Genomic DNA, 17,270 nt, shown 5'->3' with positions numbered 1-17,270 from the left:
CGCTGCCGTTAGGGCCTGCCTCCGCAGCGGGGATGAGGAAAGCCTGAGCCTGGACCGGGGCCCGAAAAGGAAGGCAAGGCGCCTCTCCGTCCTTCTCGGGAATGGAGGCCAAGCGCAGGGAGCCGAGGAAGGCGCTCCGGATCAAAGTCATCTCCATGGGCAACGCGGAGGCGGGCAAGGTAAGCACAGGCGGGGCGGAACAGGCGCAGAGCGCGCCCATTGGTCTCCGGGGCGGAGTGGCAGGCCGGGCTGCCAATCAGGAGCCGACATGGGATTTGGCCGTTATTGATGTCTTTGAGGTGGGGAATGTGCTCTCAATGGAGAAGGCGGGGTGAGCACTCCCATTGGCTCCCGGGGGCGGAGTGGCAGGCAGGGTCGCCAATCAGGAGACGGCCTCGGATCTGGCCGGTATTGAGGTCTTTGCGCTCTTAATGGAGGGGGGCACGCAAAGGCTTCTGGGAAAGGCGCAAATCGGAAGGAAGAGGGCTTCTTGCTTCTTTAATGTGCTGTAGATATATATTAAATGTTATATATAAATCTATTATAATGATTACATTTTATTTATTTCCCGCCAAAAACAAACCTGAGCTGGACCCACTATAATATACGTTCCACACAGTTTCCAATATCCCTCACAACCTCTGAGGATGCCTGCCATAGATGAGAGCGTAACCTCAGGAGAGAATGATTCTGGAACATGGCCACACAGCCCGGAAAACTCACAGCAACCCAGTGAGTCCAGCCATGAAAGTCTTCGACAACATAGATATTGTGTATATATTATATATTTTAACTATTATAATAATTACATTTTTTATTTGCCACCCAAAACAAAGCAGACCTTGATTCAGTATAATATATGTATACATATAACATCTTCTATATATATAAAAGAGTGATGGCATCACGGCAACCCACAAAACAACAAAACTACAGGCCCCCCAACCTCTAAATTTGACAACACAACCCATCATCCACGCCTCTAGGTTGATACAACAAAAAGAAAGGAAAAATAAAGTCCTAATTAGAGAGAGAGGAATAATTGCTTTTATCCAATTGCTGCCAGTTAGAAGGCTAAGCTCCTCCAACTTTGTCTCCTAGCAACCCAATAAAAATAATAAAAAACACTAAAAAGTAATTAAAAACACTAAAAAATTAATACAATAAAATACTATAACAGAAAATAACTAAAAATAATACAAGAAAATAATAAAATATAATAAAAAGATAACTTACAATAAAATTTATAAAAAAATACAAATAACGTCAAATAAAAATTACACAACAATTTTTAACCAATACCACCACCACTTTGCCACAGCAACGCGTGGCCGGGCACAGCTAGTATTATATATATATATATAGTTAAATTTTATTTATTGTCTACCAAAAACAAAGCAGACAGACCTCATCCCACTATATACTATTATTATTTTATTTATATTATTTTCATTGGCTTCCAAACCAATGAAAACCAAAGCAGACCTCGCTCCACTATATAATGTTGCTTTATATATATATACATGTGTGTGTGTGTGTGTGTATGTATGTATCTTCCATACACATAATAAAAGTGAAAATGTGTGTGTGGGTATGTGGCAGGGGTGTCCACTTACGCAGACAAGCCCCTTTCTCCACAAATAGCTATAGCTCCCTCTGCCCTGGAAACACCAATGGCCCTCCCTCCAATGACATTGCAGGTTATCATGAGCGCCATGAACATGTCCAAGAGCCCTGCTAATGTCCTTCACAAACACCATACTACCCACCACTCAAGTGAAAGCTTTCATTCGAGGACAATTTCATCTTAGACTACATATTTCCTCTATTACAGACATCCCAGTGTTCCTTTCTCTTTCAGGTGGTGTGGAATTTACATGACCACGCCCACTGCCTCTCCCTTCACCCTTCTCTACTCTTCTCTATGCTGTTGCTGTTGAGTCGTTTAGTCGTTTCCGACTCTTCGTGACCTCCTGGACCAGTCCACGCCAGAGCTCCCTGTCAGCCGTCGCCGCCCCCAGTTCTTTCAAGGTCAAGCCAGTCCCTTCAAGGATACCGTCCATCCATCTCGCCCTTGGTCGGCCTCTCTTCCTTTTTCCTTCCATTTTCCCCAGCATCGTGATCTTTTCCAAGCTTTCCTGTCTCCTCATGATGTGGCCAAAATACTTCAGCTTTGCCTCTACTATCCTTCCCTCCAGTGAGCAGCCATTGGGCATTATTTCCTGGAGGATGGACTGGTTGGATCTTCTTGCGGTCCAAGGCACTCTCAGGATTTTCCTCCAGCACCAGAGCTCAAAAGCGTCTCTCTTCCTTCGCTCAGCCTTCCTTATGGTCCAGCTCTCGCATCCATAGGTTACTATGGGGAATCCCTTTGCTTTGACTATGCGGACCTTCGTTGCCAGTGTGATGTCTCTGCTCTTCACTATTTTGTCAAGGTTGGCCATTGCTCTCCTCCCAAGAAGTAAACGTCTTCTGATTTCCTGGCTGCAGTCTGCATCTGCAATGATCTTTGCGCCTAGAAATATAAAGTCTGTCACTGCCTCCACGTTTTCTCCCTCTATTTGCCAGTTAGCAATAGGTGTAGTTGCCATGATCTTGGTTTTCTTGATGTTTAACTGCAGCCCAGCTTTTGCACTTTCTTCTTTCTTTCACCTTGGTGATAAGGCTCCTCAGCTCCTCCTCACTTTTGGCCATCAGAGTGGTATCATCTGCATATCTAAGGTTGTTAATGTTTCTTCCAGCAATTTTAACTCCAGCCTTGGATTCCTCAAGCCCCGCATGTCGCATGATGTGTTCTGCGTACAAGTTGAATAGGGAGGGTGAAAGTATGCAGCCCTGCCGTACTTCTTTCCCAATCTTGAACCAGTCTGTTGTTCTGTGGTCTGTTCTTACTCTTCTCTATGGCACACAGCAAACAGAGGACTTGATCAGCAACTCAACATACTAGAGGGGTTTGGAGGACTGACTCAGCATGATGGAAGTTGTAGTTCACCCTGCATCAGCATTGTGACCCCCACTGACAATGGACCTGGAGATGTTTGGGGGAAATTCATATTGATTTATTGGAGTTATAGTTCACCTGCATCCAAAGAAACTGTGAGCCCCACCGACAATGGACCTGGACGAAACTTGGTGCAAAGAAGCCCCATGACCAATTGAACATACTGCAGGAGGTTGGGGGAATGGACACTGATATTGGGAGTTGTAGTTCGCCCTTATCCACATAGCACTGAACCCAGCCAACGTTGGATCTGCACCAAACTTGGCACACGGACGCAACATGGTCCATTGTGCACACAAGCTTGGTGGTTGACATGGATATGTGGGAGTTGTAGTTCACCCTTATTCAGAGAGCTCTGAACCAGCCGACAAATAACGTAACCGTTAAATGCCCTTTTCAAATAACCCGGGTACTGCCGGGTCCCCAAGCTAGTATGTATATATATGTGTGTAACATATATATATCACTCTATTATAATAATTACATTTTATTTATTGCCTGCCAAAAACAAAGCAAGCAGACCTCTCATCCCACTATATAGTAGTATTATTTTGCATTTATATAATTTTCATTGACTTCCAAACCAATGAAAAATAAAGTAGACCTCGCCCCACTATATATTATTTTATATATTATCTATATATATAATAGGGTAATGAAATTTCGGCCTAGGACAAAACAACAAAGCTACACATCCCAGAAACACTAAACTTGGCAGCACAACCCCTCATCCATGCCTCTACGTTCATACAACAAAAAGAAAAGAAAAATAAAGTCCTAATTAGAGGGAGAGGAATAATTGTTTTTATCCAATTGCTGCCAGTTAGAAGGCTAAGCTCCACCCACTTGGTCTCCTAGCAACCCACTCAGCCCAGGGGACAGGCAGAGTTAGGCCTCACTTAGGCCTCTTCCACACTGCCTATAAAATACAGATTATCTGATTTTAACTGGATTATATGGCAGTCTAGACTCAAGGCCCTTCCACACAGCTATATAACCCATTTATAATGGACTTAATGTCAGAGAAAAACCTTTACCCTTTACCTTAACCACCACCAATTCCTCAATACTTTATTTCCCATACCACCATACTTCGCCACAGCAACGCATGGCCGGGCACAGCTAGTATAATATATAATATAAACATATAATTTACATTTTTATTATTGTCTGCCAAAAATAAAGCAGATCTCGACCCACTATACTCTCTCTCTCTCTCTCTCTCTCTCTCTATATATATATATATATATATATATATTAGATAGTCTCGCTTATCCAGCTTTTGCTTATCCAACTTTCTGTATTATCCAACGCAGTTTGCCTTTTAGTAGTCAATGTTTTTGTTGTCAATGTTTTCAATACATTGCGATCCTTTGGTAATTTATGGTCATTTACCATATAATGTTACTGTGCATTGAACTGCTTTTTCTGTTGATTTGTTGTAAAACATGATTTGGTGCTTAAGTTGTAAAATCATAATATAATTTGACATTTAATAGGCTTTTCCTTAATCCCTCCTTATTATCCAACATTTTCCCTTATCCAACGTTCTGCCGGCCCATTTATGTTAGATAAGCGAGACTCTACTGTACATTTTATTTATTGCCCACCCTAAACAAAGTAGACCTTGCCCCACTATATTTTATTTATTTACCATATTTCTATCCCGCCCTATCTCACCCCAAGAGGGATTCATTTGGGGAAAAAATGAAAGTACACAAATATAAGATGGATTACATGTGGTTTGATAACAGTATGTTTGCAGCCTAAATGTGACTTAATGATATGATGCAGTCCAAAAATTTTATAGAGTTCTAGACTGCATCAAAAGGATTATAATGTCCAGATCAAGGGAATTAATAGTTCCACTCTATTCTACTTTTGTCAGTCAGCTGTGGAAAACAGTTCTGGGCACTACAGTTCAAGAAAGCTATTGACAGGTTGGAGAATGTCCAGATTAGGGAAACCAAGATAGTAAAAAGTATAGGAACCAAACCCTATCAAGAACTATTAAGTTTCCAAGGATCTTTAGCATGGTGAAGAGAAGACTGAGTGGCGGTATAATAGCTGTCTTTAATTAAATGAAGAGAAATCATGTAGTTGCAGAAGATGGAATATACTTGTTTTTTGTTGCTAGAGATTAGGACAAAAGCCAATGGGTTCAGTTTATGAGAAAATATATTCCCCCTAAGCATTAGAAAGAACTTCTTTGCTGTAGCTGTTTGTTAGTGAAAGAGGCTGCATTGGAAGTTGGTGGATTCATTTCCTTTGAAGATCATTAATCAGAAGTTAGATGGGCATCTTTTGGGAGTGTTTCAGTTGCATGTTCCTGCCTGACACAAATGTGTATAAAGGAATCATGAAATGTAGATGTCTTAATCTTCTAAAACACTGTCATTTGATGAGTTTGGGGAATTTTTCTTCCTGACAGTGATGGTTTCTGTACTCTTCGTTGGATTGTTTTGCTGCTACTTTGCTTATATTTTAAAAGGTGTATTTTGCAATTAGCCTTGCAGGAGACAGCTCACTTTGAGCTGAATAGGTAGCTCAACCAATTTGGTAACATTCACCATTCTTTTGCTTCTTTTAGAGCTGCATTATAAAGCGCTACTGTGAGAAGCGGTTTGTGCCTAAATACCTTGCAACAATTGGTATTGATTATGGTGTCACCAAGTAAGTACCCTCCTTTCACAAGATATTGTAATTACATATACTGTAGTGTTTCCTGAAAATAGCCTGATGGGATGAGAACCCAGCTAACATTTGTATCTGTGTGGGGAAGAAAGACAGAAAGTTTGTTCTGCTACTGCAGTCATTCATTATTTTGGTGCAATGATACTGGTAGAAATAGCTTCTACGAAGCTGAACATGTATCTGTGGACATCCCTTTGCATATTAAATCCATTGCAGAAAGAGCTGAGGATTTTAAATGTGTGCTCAAGCTCTTCACACACTGCAAATTAAAATCAGCATGGACTTGTAGTGATTTCTTTTTGATTTTTTTTAACTTAATTCTCTTTGCAAATTAATTCTGAAACTTTTTATCAGGCCCTACACATCATCATTCACTTGTGTTGGGGATTCAGAGCATGGCCATGTATCTTTTTGTGTATATACCCAGCGTTGCCTAGGTTTGCATTTTGCTTGTAGCTTTGTCCCTCTCTCTTTGCTTCCTTTTCCTTCTTCCCTTGTTTTTCCTCACATACCTTCCTCCCTTTCTCTTCCCTTATTTTTCTTTCTTAGCCACAGCCAATCTACTTTGTGCCTTTTATTTCCCTGAACTCTAGGCCCAAAGGGGTGGTTGTTTTAATTCAATACCTGCATTATTTTAACTTAGATAATGAGGAGAATGTGTGCCATGTTTGGTCCAGGTCTATCAAGCTATGTAGGAGCCTTTGTGGTTCCAGCAAACCAACATACAAACATGCTTTGATTTTTATATATATAGCTTAAACTTGGAATAAGTGAGAAAGTGTTTGGTGCACCTGATTCCATTGTCTCCCTTCTCTTCAGAGTGCAGGTCCGGGACAGAGAAATCAAAGTGAATATCTTTGACATGGCTGGACACCCCTTCTTTTATGAGGTAAATGAGAAAGCAGGACATGGATAAAGATATTTCTGGCATAGGAAATCAAGCTAGCTCCAGTGTATGGATAGGAGTGAAAGTATAATAAATTAGACGGGTTCATGGGCAGTACATCTGCAACAGAAACTAAGAATACAGATAGGTTACTTCACTACAAATAAGAGCTGTTCAATATGTTTAAGTCATCTCTTATTTGTTAATTTATTCATCTAACATGTTAATCACCAAGACCCACCCCATAATCCTTTTACTGTATCTTCAATTTTAAGACACACTTTTCCCTGTATAAGTATTTCTAAAATGTGGTTCTTCTTAGAATGATGGACATATATATGTGTGTGTGTGTATCTATATAAATCAAAATGTAATGTCAGTCAGTGAGAAGACCTCATATCCCTCAAACTACTCCACAGAATGCTATGAAATTTGGACACAACATAGCATTCAAACTGCCATGCGTTTTAAGCCTACTCTCACAAACCTGACACACCTGAGAAAGGTAAAATCATACCCCTAAGCAACAGCCAATCAGTCTCCTTCTCCCTTAGCTAATGTCCTAACAGACGGCTCCTCCTCTTAGTAATGATGCAAGCAATGGCCAAGCAGTCTCCAACCTTTAGCAACCAGTGTGGGCGGGGCTGTAAGGGAAGGCTAGGCCTGCCTCCTTGCCACTCACAAGGAGTTACACGAGGCCGAGACTCTGAGGTCTAGCCACAGAAAGGGTGTCAGGAGCAAGTTCAGGAACTGCAAGCCGCTTCTGATGTGTGAAAATTGACTGTCAGCAAGGATGTTACCCAGGGGACACTTGCATGTTTTACCATCCTGTGGGAGGCTTCTCTTTGTATATCCATAATATCCACTGATTTCGTTCCATAATATCCACTGATTTCGTTTTTCTGCTTTATTTAGGTCCGCAATGAATTTTATAAAGACACCCAAGGTGTAATCCTAGTATATGATGTTGGGCAGAAGGAGTCATTTGATGCCCTTGATTCATGGCTTGCTGAGATGAAGCAGGAACTTGGACCACATGGCAATATGGAGAACATTGTCTTTGTTGTTTGTGCCAACAAGGTAATGATTTTCTAGAGGCAAATAAGGTGTAATAATTTCCTTGCTTGTAATATTAGTCCTGGCAGAAAGCTCTAACTTACAAAGCAGTGTGATGTGTGAACTATTGGCTTTACAAAGGGGAACCAAAGTAGTCAAAAACACTGGTTTGGCTGAGATTGTACTTTTTCCCATTTGTGCTTCAGATTGACTGTTCCAAGCTTCGCTGCGTGGATGAAAGTGAAGGCCGGCTGTGGTCAGAAAGCAGAGGCTTCTTTTATTTTGAGACCTCTGCACAAACGGGCGAGGGAATCAATGAGATGTTTCAGGTAAAAATGCTATGCAAAAAATGCTGTTTGCATCATCCTTCTCTTGGGCATCCAGTGCCCTGTAAGCTCTCTGGAACGTCCTCCCTAGAGAGATCAGACAGGCCCCTACTTTGCCCAATTTCCGCAAGGAACTAAAAGTATGGTGGTTCCGGCAGGTCTTTGAACAAGATTAGTTTCAGTGTGCAACAAAGCAGACCCTGCTCTGTACACCTCTTGGCACAACGATATGCTGCATAAGTTTTATCTATCCCTTAAAATGGACCATGTCAACCTTGCCCTGATTACTGGTTCCCGATCCTTCAATGAAATGTTCTGACTGTAGCTATGTCCATTTTAACTGAATTGCTTTGCCTTATTATGATGTGTTTATTATGTTTGCTGTGTTTCAAGTTGTATGTTGTTTTGACAATTGACTGTTTTTGCATATATGTTGGAAACCGCCCTGAGTCCTCTCGAGGAGATAGAGTGGTATATAAATAAAGTTTATTATTATTATTATTATTATTATTATTATTATTATTATTATTGACACAAAGACATAGTATGACACAGCAAACAAGATAGATATGCTGGATTTCATATGACAAAATCTCAAGTCGAACACTTCCCAAGTGTCTAGGACTGTGTGATGTATTTTCGGATGATTCACGCAGATCCCAGTAGGGTGGCCTTTTGCAGTTGACAGATCGTAATTTTGTATTATTATTGTTATTATTATTATTATTATATAAAAAGGCTACATTTCAAACCCTTTCCTGCAGTTTTTCAATGCAGTGTTGAGGAAAAAATTGGTTCAGCTGTAAGCTTACAATCTAATGCTAGTGGCAAGTATCCAAGGCTCAGAACATGAGTTTACTTGGCTTGTAATGCTTTAGTGTATTATTAATCAGCTGAAGATCTTGAAGGATTTAAGTGTCCTAGTCCTAGACTTGCAAACCCAATCTACAGTCTTTCTATGGCTTTTGAGGCACTATGACAATTACTGGAGATTTTGGTATAGAAGTAGAATAATGTTGAGTAGTGGCCAAGTATAAGAACATGCTAACTCTGGACTCTCTTCTGCTTGTAGACTTTCTATTCGGCCATTGTTGATTTGTGTGACAATGGTGGGAAGCGGCCTGTGGCCAGCATGAGCATCAGTTTCACAAAGGAGCAAGCAGACACCATCCGAAGGATCCGCAGTAGCAAGGACAGCTGGGACATGCTGGGTGTCAAACCTGGGGCCACAAGGTATTGGAAGAGGTGTAAACCATTGTATATGTCGCACAAAGTGATATACAGAATGTAAAAGACAATAAAAGAAATACATCAAATACACATAACACAAATACATCTGTTTACCACACTCACCCCCCTCCCCGCACCCCTGAACCAGCATCCATGACTTCTGACAATGTGAAATTAATATCTCATTAAAATCTACCCTTATCTTTATATTAATTACTTCCCCTTGTTGCTATTTCAAAGTGTACCTTTAGTCTAATAATTTTCCTCTCCAGTCCTTTATAGATAGCTCTTTTCCCCCCTTCTATGATTTTGCTATTATTAATCTTGCAGCTACAAAACTGTATCGACAAATTTCTATGTTTTCTTTACTGATTTTTTTTTATCAAATAAACCTAAAAGGCACATTTCTGGGTTTTTCTTAACATTTTAGTAATTACTTTGTTTGTTTCCTTGATTACCTTTTCCCAAAAAGTTAGTACCAGCCTACAAGTCCCCCAAGTGTGGAAAGAGGTACCTTTATGTATTTTGCATCTCCAGCATTCCCCCCGATGGGATTTATCTATTTTGTTTATCACCTAGGGAGTTATATAACGTCTGTAGAACATTTTATACACGTTATTGAAAATTTAAAACCTCTTTTCCAAATCACTATTTTCCTCTAAATCTTTGGCCCATGACATTATTGCTGTTTTATTTGATTATCTTCTAAGTTGTATTTTAAAATATATTTCTTTAATCTGGAAATTGGTTCTTTATTTCCCTTCTCCAAAATGTTAGCTATTTTCTAACACTTTCATTTTCCTTCTTGCATGTTTCTAAATTGTTCCTAAGGATTGTGAGCATCTTTGTGAGCAGTATTTTGCAGTATTGATTATTTCTTGGTGATCCTTTCAATTTAGTAACTTCTCTGTTGTCCGGTGAATGGGGTGTGTGTAGTTGCAAGAAAGTTGCCATCTTTCATTCTTAGTTAGAATATGGCAGTAGATGAATGTCCCACAGATTTTGAATTTTGGTTGTTATTGTAATAGAGTCTCTCACCAACATCTCTTACAGTGATCTCGGATAACAATGAAGAACAGTATTTTCTTACTTTAAGTTTAAAAATAGGCAACTGGTGCCTTCATAGGAATAAGCATAACATTTTGTAATGGCCTTCTGTGTCCCAGGAGTCTAGATCAAACGCTTGTGTGAGAATGAGAAAGAGAGCATTCTCTGCTGTGAAGTGTCCTCTCCTTGGAGGATGAATTAATGCAAAATTGGCTTAGTTTAGGCACTAGATTAAAATATAACTCTTTTTTTGCTGTTGTACTTTAATGGAGTTCACACAGGATGCTGGGATCAAAATGCTTATGTACATTTTAAAAGTTTATTCAAATGTTTTTGCTCTAAGCTGATTTAATATGTTGATATTAACAGGGATATAAATATCTAAATAAGTAAATGTTACAAATGTTGTTATTGCTTATGGCGTTTTGTTTGAAGGACTCCCCACTTTGGGTCCAGTGATCCAGCTTCTGCCAGAGTACCAACCTTCTAGTCCCATTACTTCGTTCTGCTTGTGGTTGTGGTGGCAACTCCTGACCAATACCTGTTGTGTTTCCCTTCCAGGGACGAGGTGAACAAGGCTTACCGAAAGTTGGCGGTCCTTCTCCACCCAGACAAGTGCATGGCTCCTGGCAGTGAGGATGCCTTCAAAGCTGTGGTCAATGCCCGGACTGCTTTGCTCAAAAACATCAAGTAAACAAGCAGGAATCTGTTTCTTCTCCCAAGAGTAGGTGATCAAGGCCCTGCTGAGCAGGTTGCCTCTCCTCCTGCTTAAGCGAGAGACATCAAAGGGGCTTCCTGCTTCAAGCGAGGATGGTGGGAGCAAAGCCCAGGGGAACTGCTAGAAGTAGCCTCCCCTTGCTGTTTGCATCTCATTCATCTTGAAACGTTTCCTGTGCTGCTGCAAACCAACTTGGTGCAGGTTGCTTCTCTGGAGAGGATTCCTAAATCCACCTGGCTCCTGCAGCAACTACAGTGTTCTTTTCTTTCCCCTGTAGGGATGGAGTTAACTCTAAAATATTTCCTATTTTGTATGTGTTTTGTGTTTTGTTATGCTAAATTTGGTGCTCGAGTTCAGCCTGATCTGATTTACCTTCCACTTACTCCAAGATCTAGCCATTTGCCACTTCTGTACAGATTACTGTTAGACCACATTTCTTCAGTAATGGGCCTGTGTGTGCTCTGCCTTTTCCTCAGTTATGTGGTATTGTCAGGTATTCTTTCCAAGCCCTTAGGGTACCTTATGCTGCACAGAGATGGATAAGAAAACATGACAGGACCGAGGTATCAAAACCAACACAAGATACGACTAGAAACAGTCCCTGTAGCACAGGCATGGGCAAACTTTGGCCCTCCTGGGCATTTTTTGTAGTCTGTCCAGCCCTGGGATTATTGGGGTAGGTTTAGGATCTCATTTTTTCTGTATTAGAGGTTTGGTCATATGGTGCAGTGGGCAATTTCCTGGTCTGAATAGAGAACCATTCCCAATGCAGACCAGAAGAAAACCCAAATTCTTGTTGAGTTCCAGGGATGCCTTTACTAGGGCAGTAGGAGTTTTCTCTCAGTGGAAGAGGATCTCCATGGCTTCTCCCATTTAAAGGTACAAATGAATATTAATTAAGATGAATCCTCTAGTTGTACACAGATTGCTGTTGGCAAAGCTTCTCTTTTTGATCTGTCTGTTGCTTCCCCAAAGACTTGCCTGTTCGTAAAAGGAATGTAAACAAGATTGGCCTTACAATGTCTACATTACATTTCTTAATGCAGGGGCATAACTCAGAGCCCTAACCTTAGAAGCAAATTGACCAGCGTAGAGACTAGAATCTGGCATTGGAGGAGCTACCAGAGTTTCAACAGCCTCTTGAGGCACCACTTTCAACAGTTATTTTTCCAGCAAAATGAGTGTCTAGCAAATATTGGATATGGATAACCTGAGCACTAAAACTGAAGCATCATGAATCTTACTCAGTACAGCATTTTCTCCCTTCCATTACATAGTACTTGTGCTAATGCTGCCCTTGGAACTCCAAAGCCAGGAAGCAGCATTCCACCTCTGACATGTTTCTAAATGCGCGCCTAGTCTGTATTAAGGCTAGGAAGACAATAACAAGACATGACTTTATCTACTGATCCACTCAAGCACAGCTTGGGAACTAAACTGTAAGACCAGAATCCTGTTGGTGCACTGTGCTTTTGTAAACTCTCCTTAATGCTGGTGTAGTGCACTTTTTTGCCTGCAAGTGAGGTCATGGAAGGGAAAGCTCTTTCTGGCAGCAGGGAAAGCTTTGGAGCTGGCAGGGCAGCTTTCTCTGCTGACTGAGACAGTTATCCCTGCTGTCCTGGTGTCCATTTCCCCCTGGAAACTTGGGAAGAGTTTTTCCTGAAGCTTCTGTTTGGAAAGCTATATTTTTGTAAATGGTCCAAATATAAATTACAATTAAGAGCTTTCTTAACTTAAGCTGAGCTATGGAAAACCTCAACAAGTGGCCTTCCAGGCAGCCTGTCATCCCTGAGAGAAGTGAACCTTTCCATAAGAGCCATGAATCAATTAGTCCTGCTATGGATAAGCCCCTCTCTACTATAAGAAAGAAGCACAGAGCTTCCTGTTCTTCTTTTGTGGGTGGACTTTATTTGGCCTTTCCTAGCAATATTTTTGATGTCTAAAGAATCATAGAATAGTAGAGTTGGAAGAGACCTCATGGGCCATCTAGTCCAACCCCCTGCCAAGAAGCAGGAAATCGCATTCAAAGCACTCCCGACAGATGGCCATCCAGCCTCTGTTTAAAAGCCTCCAAAGAAGGAGCCTCCACCACAGTCTGGGGGAGAGAGTTCCACTGCCGAACAGCCCTCACAGTGAGGAAGTTCTTCCTGATGTTCAGGTGGAATCTCCTTTCCTGTAGTTTGTAGTTAAAGGGTGAGTTCATCCACCACAAAGAGTTTATTTACCCCAAAAGCTCTTCCTTTTTTATTAGTTTTAAACCCTAAATTTTTCCTTTTGCCTGTTCTATTTATTAGAGAGCTAACGGTGTTAACTTTCACCCTTGTGTGCTAAGTCCACAAACAAGGAGGAGCCTTTTCTCTTGGGGTAGGAAGCCAGCCATGGAGACCTCCCTTACTCTATAGAAAAGGAATTTTCACTTTGAGTTCAGAATTCCTGTCTCATGGACTGCTTCTTGATCTCCTGACTTGAGACTCAAGTACCAGGAAGCTTTCTTTGGGTCTGATAACACATTTCGTGGCTTAGTATGCATTTCAAGCAGTAGCATGGGGCTTCTCAGAAAGAGGTGTGACAGAGGTACAAAAGGAATGAGAGAAATACAAACATGGGGCACCTCCCCCCCCCCCCCCCCACAAATCCTGTGGAAGTTGGAGTCCCAAATCCAGAAAATCCTTGCTTACTCTCATCAAGTTAAAATGCTTGAATTGGCGTTCTCAAGATTGAAATAGCAACAAGTGATCTAGATAAGTATGGGATACAGGTGAATTATGTCTCATTTGATTTCCGGGAATCATATCTGTCTTGTTCTTTTAATACCTTCCTTCCTGGAAACTTGCTTTCTGGAAACTTGCTGCCGGCTATAATCAAAGGAGGGTTGTTTCTTTCTCTCCACTCCTCTTTCTTTGCCTTGCTCCTCTTTCCTCACCTGCCCACCATTCATATCTAGACCACCTTAGGGAAATGTGAGAATGGGAAGTGGAGGCATGGTAGCTGCATCTGATTGAAAATACAACCCCTCCCTTGCTCGCTTTGCTGTCCTTTGATCCTTCAAGTCTATGGTTCGTAAATGTTGGTCTTCCAGATGTTATGGACTTTGGCTCCCAGAAACCCCAGCCAGCTTGTCCTATTAGTGGGAATCTTGGGAGCTGAAGTCTAAAACAACTTGGAAGACCAAAGTTTGGGAACCACTGCCTTAAAAGTATAGATTGGTATGGAGTGGCTGGAAGATTGGCAACTGGGCTTGCAGCGAGAAAGGGTGGAAATTGCACACTTTTGCAGATAGGACTTGTCATTGACTACTTGTGAAGCAACCATATCATGTGCAATGCTCATTCTGTGACTTTCAGGAAATAATGGCATGTGGCCAGCAAAGTTCCAATCAAGAGAGATCCTCTTTCCATAGCCTTGCTTTCTGGGACTTTTGAAATTGACGAGGGTAAGCCCTAATGGGCATGTCTTGATTGCCTGCAGCAGAATCAGCTTTATTTGTGATCAGCTAAGGCAGGGAGAGACTGGATTTCTTCCAGCCAAAAATGAGGCTCTGGCCTGGACTGTGTATATATACTAGTATACATTGTTCCACATGTGCACTTTAAGCCCCAGGCGGAAGTTGTATGCCTGCAGACTTCTGCAAACCTTCAGTCATGTTCCCTCAGTCCTAGGTACCCCCCTTTAAAAGTGAAGTTCAATTTTCTGATCACTGTGAATGCCTTGTAATGTAAAATCCCCATGGACAGATGGGTTTGCTGTATATTCTTGCAATTGCACTTTCCTGCTTTTTTCTTTGTGTTTCATTGTTGAGGTCTGCCCTTCCCCTTTCAACTCACAGGTGCTACCTCCAGTTGAGTTTGTTTGTGATTTCTTGAATTTCTCTTCCCAGACTCTTCCCTCTCACCACCTTCATTCCAGCTCTCTGGCACCTACAGTCCAAATAGAATATGGGGAGCTATGGCTCCTTCTACACTGCCGTATAACATCCAGGTTATCTGCTTTGAACTGGATTATATGGCAGTGTAGACTCGTAGAATCCAGTTCAAAGCAGACAATGTGGATTATCTGCTTTGATAATCTGTATTATATGGCAGTATAGAAGGGGCCTCCATTCCTTCTTGAGGAACTCAACAATCAGAGGGATTGCCATGGAAAATAGACTTCCTTGTCACACAACTGTCTCAAAGATAATGTGCCACTTGTTTTTCAGGAGCCTTATATAGCTCTCTGGGATAGATTTTCCTGCCCACGTTTCTTTGGCAATATCCTATCACCCTGGAATTGTTCACAATGCTAAAAGGACAATCAAAATAGCCAAGGAGGTTTGCAATTCTAAACTGGGTGAGAAGGCAGGTGAAATCCAATGAAATTTTGACTAATCCAGTAAAAAGTTTTGTCTTCCTCTTAAGGCAGATACTTTCCATGGCTTTCATTCTTATGACTTGCTACTTTCAGTCCCTTTTTTGCAGGGTGAAAAGCCATTCCCTTTTCATTTCCACAAGGCTTTCAAAGCTGCAGTCAGCTCTCCGTTTGCAGGACAGACATTGCGGAGGACTGCTGCTGGGTAACGTGGAGCTGCTGTATTCAGATGGCAGAGCACCACCTTGTCTAAACCAAAGTACAACAGGAGAGAGTTGGAACTCTTAAATGACGTGATGGCGATGTAGCGGAGTCAAATCCTGCTCTTGGAAATTTTCATGGGCAGTTGCTTTTTGCATGTTTGGTTTGATGCTGATAAGGTGAGCAGCTTATATGGAAAGTAACCACTTTGCTTGTGCGGCTACCATCTTTAGATGCTTTTGTGGAGCTGCTTTTGTTGGAAATCTTGCATGGTCTCCATGTGTCACTCCTGTAGAGACTGGATCTGGATAGATAGGAAAGGGATTCTGTATGGGACAGGGAACACAGATACGGTGGGCATGCATTTAAACATCCCACCCACTAATGAACCTCGAATCACAAGCATTCCTGGCCTTCAGATCATATTTCTCTGCAAAGTTGTTCCCTCCAGGCAAGTTTTTGCTTCTTAATTGACAAAAAAGGGAAATACAGGGTTGGTAAATTCCAAACCATTACAGGCAGAGATCTTTTTCTCCCCTCAAATCGTTTTCTACTGTTTAAAGACACTCCTTGGTCTTCCTTTTGTGATGTATGGATCCAAATGCACTGTATTTATTTTGTAAGTATTAGTCACAGAAAACACTCTATACTATATATCTACAGAAAGTGTTGAGCAGCTTGAAGTACTGCTGCTGAAAAATGCTGAGATGATGACACCTGCATGTTCACGTAGAGGAACTTTCTTTTAAATTCTATGTATTATTTTTTTACAAGATTAAATCAGATTTAAAACACTACCTGCTGCTTTTGTTGTCTTACGTGCGAGTTGCTGTTTCTTGAAACATAAACTCAGATCCATGGCACTTGCCCAGTTGTTTACAAGTCTGTTGGAATACCATCGCATGTGTTTTGGGAGAAAGGAGAACACAAATAACTAACTTTATGGACTCTGATGGTTTGAAGCTAAGGGGGAGAGTTACTAAATGGGAAGTTGGATTTATGTCTAGGATAGTTTGCGGTTTTTTATGTCTCCTGAGAGGCTTCATTCAAGCCAGGATCATTGAAGCTTCACAGTTTTCTTTATATACATTTCCTTTGACAACTAGTGCTATCTTCCTTCCATATGTGTGGTTTCTTGTTTGGGGCTCAAGTCATGCTCTGCCTCCAATGGAAAAAGGGTAGGCTAAGAACAGATGTTGTCTGATAATTGATTTGCCTATCCTGTAGCCTTTCCTTCATGTTCTAGAATTGAATTTAAACATCAAGAGAACCTGAGACTAACCCAGCCAGGGATACAAAAGGCCTAGAGTGTCTCAGCTGCATTGCTGGGTAAGTGTCCTTTTGTGATGTCAAACTCTGTCTCACAATTGCATAATGCAAATACACCTTTTTGCAGTTGCATTAAGCTGCCCCTTCGCTCAGGCAGTTGCTCTACAGAAAACTCAAGCTGGCAATCCCTTCTGGCCAACTCTTTCCTGCTAGGATATTCTAAAATGTATTATATGCATAAGGGAAATATAGTTAGCTGCTTGCAAAGCTTTGTAAAAAACAGTGGACTTGGAGAAATGTGTTCAGAATCTTGCTTTTCTCCCATCATTGAGAAAGCGGTCCAAAGTCTGCCAGTGCAGGGAATGTGCCAGGAAGCCCTTAGACTTGTTCTGAATGACAATGTTGTGCTTTAAAATAAATCCTACTGGAGAGGTTGGCTGAGTTTTAGAATATTGGCCACTGGGTGCCACTGTAGGACCTCTTGTCCATCTGTGT

At 41.3% G+C, this 17,270-nt stretch overlaps 1 protein-coding gene across 1 annotated transcript; it reads left to right on the top strand.

Annotated features, from left to right (window-relative positions):
* Positions 1 to 47: 47 nt before the first annotated feature.
* dnajc27 (DnaJ heat shock protein family (Hsp40) member C27) lies at positions 48 to 16,303 on the top strand. The gene is made up of 7 exons (XM_003225923.3): positions 48 to 179; positions 5,592 to 5,674; positions 6,515 to 6,584; positions 7,497 to 7,661; positions 7,844 to 7,966; positions 9,036 to 9,196; positions 10,802 to 16,303. Exons 1-7 carry the CDS (start codon positions 102 to 104, stop codon positions 10,932 to 10,934), a joined length of 813 nt encoding a protein of 270 aa, XP_003225971.1. The 5' UTR covers positions 48 to 101; the 3' UTR covers positions 10,935 to 16,303.
* Positions 16,304 to 17,270: the final 967 nt, after the last annotated feature.

This window comes from Anolis carolinensis, chromosome 1 (assembly GCF_035594765.1).
Source record: "Anolis carolinensis isolate JA03-04 chromosome 1, rAnoCar3.1.pri, whole genome shotgun sequence".
In the NCBI taxonomy this organism is placed as follows: Eukaryota; Metazoa; Chordata; class Lepidosauria; order Squamata; family Dactyloidae; genus Anolis; species Anolis carolinensis.
This window is presented reverse-complemented; position numbering and strand designations above follow the sequence as displayed.

What these genes read in the sequence shown, in the direction of transcription:
- dnajc27 (XM_003225923.3), top strand. Translation starts at nt 102, where the DNA reads ATGGAGGCCAAGCGCAGGGAGCCGAGGAAGGCGCTCCGGATCAAAGTC. An exon ending in GACACCCCTTCTTTTATGAG is followed by an intron (nt 6,585 to 7,496) that starts GTAAATGAGAAA and finishes TGCTTTATTTAG; the next exon opens with GTCCGCAATGAATTTTATAA. An exon ending in TTGTTGTTTGTGCCAACAAG is followed by an intron (nt 7,662 to 7,843) that starts GTAATGATTTTC and finishes TTTGTGCTTCAG; the next exon opens with ATTGACTGTTCCAAGCTTCG.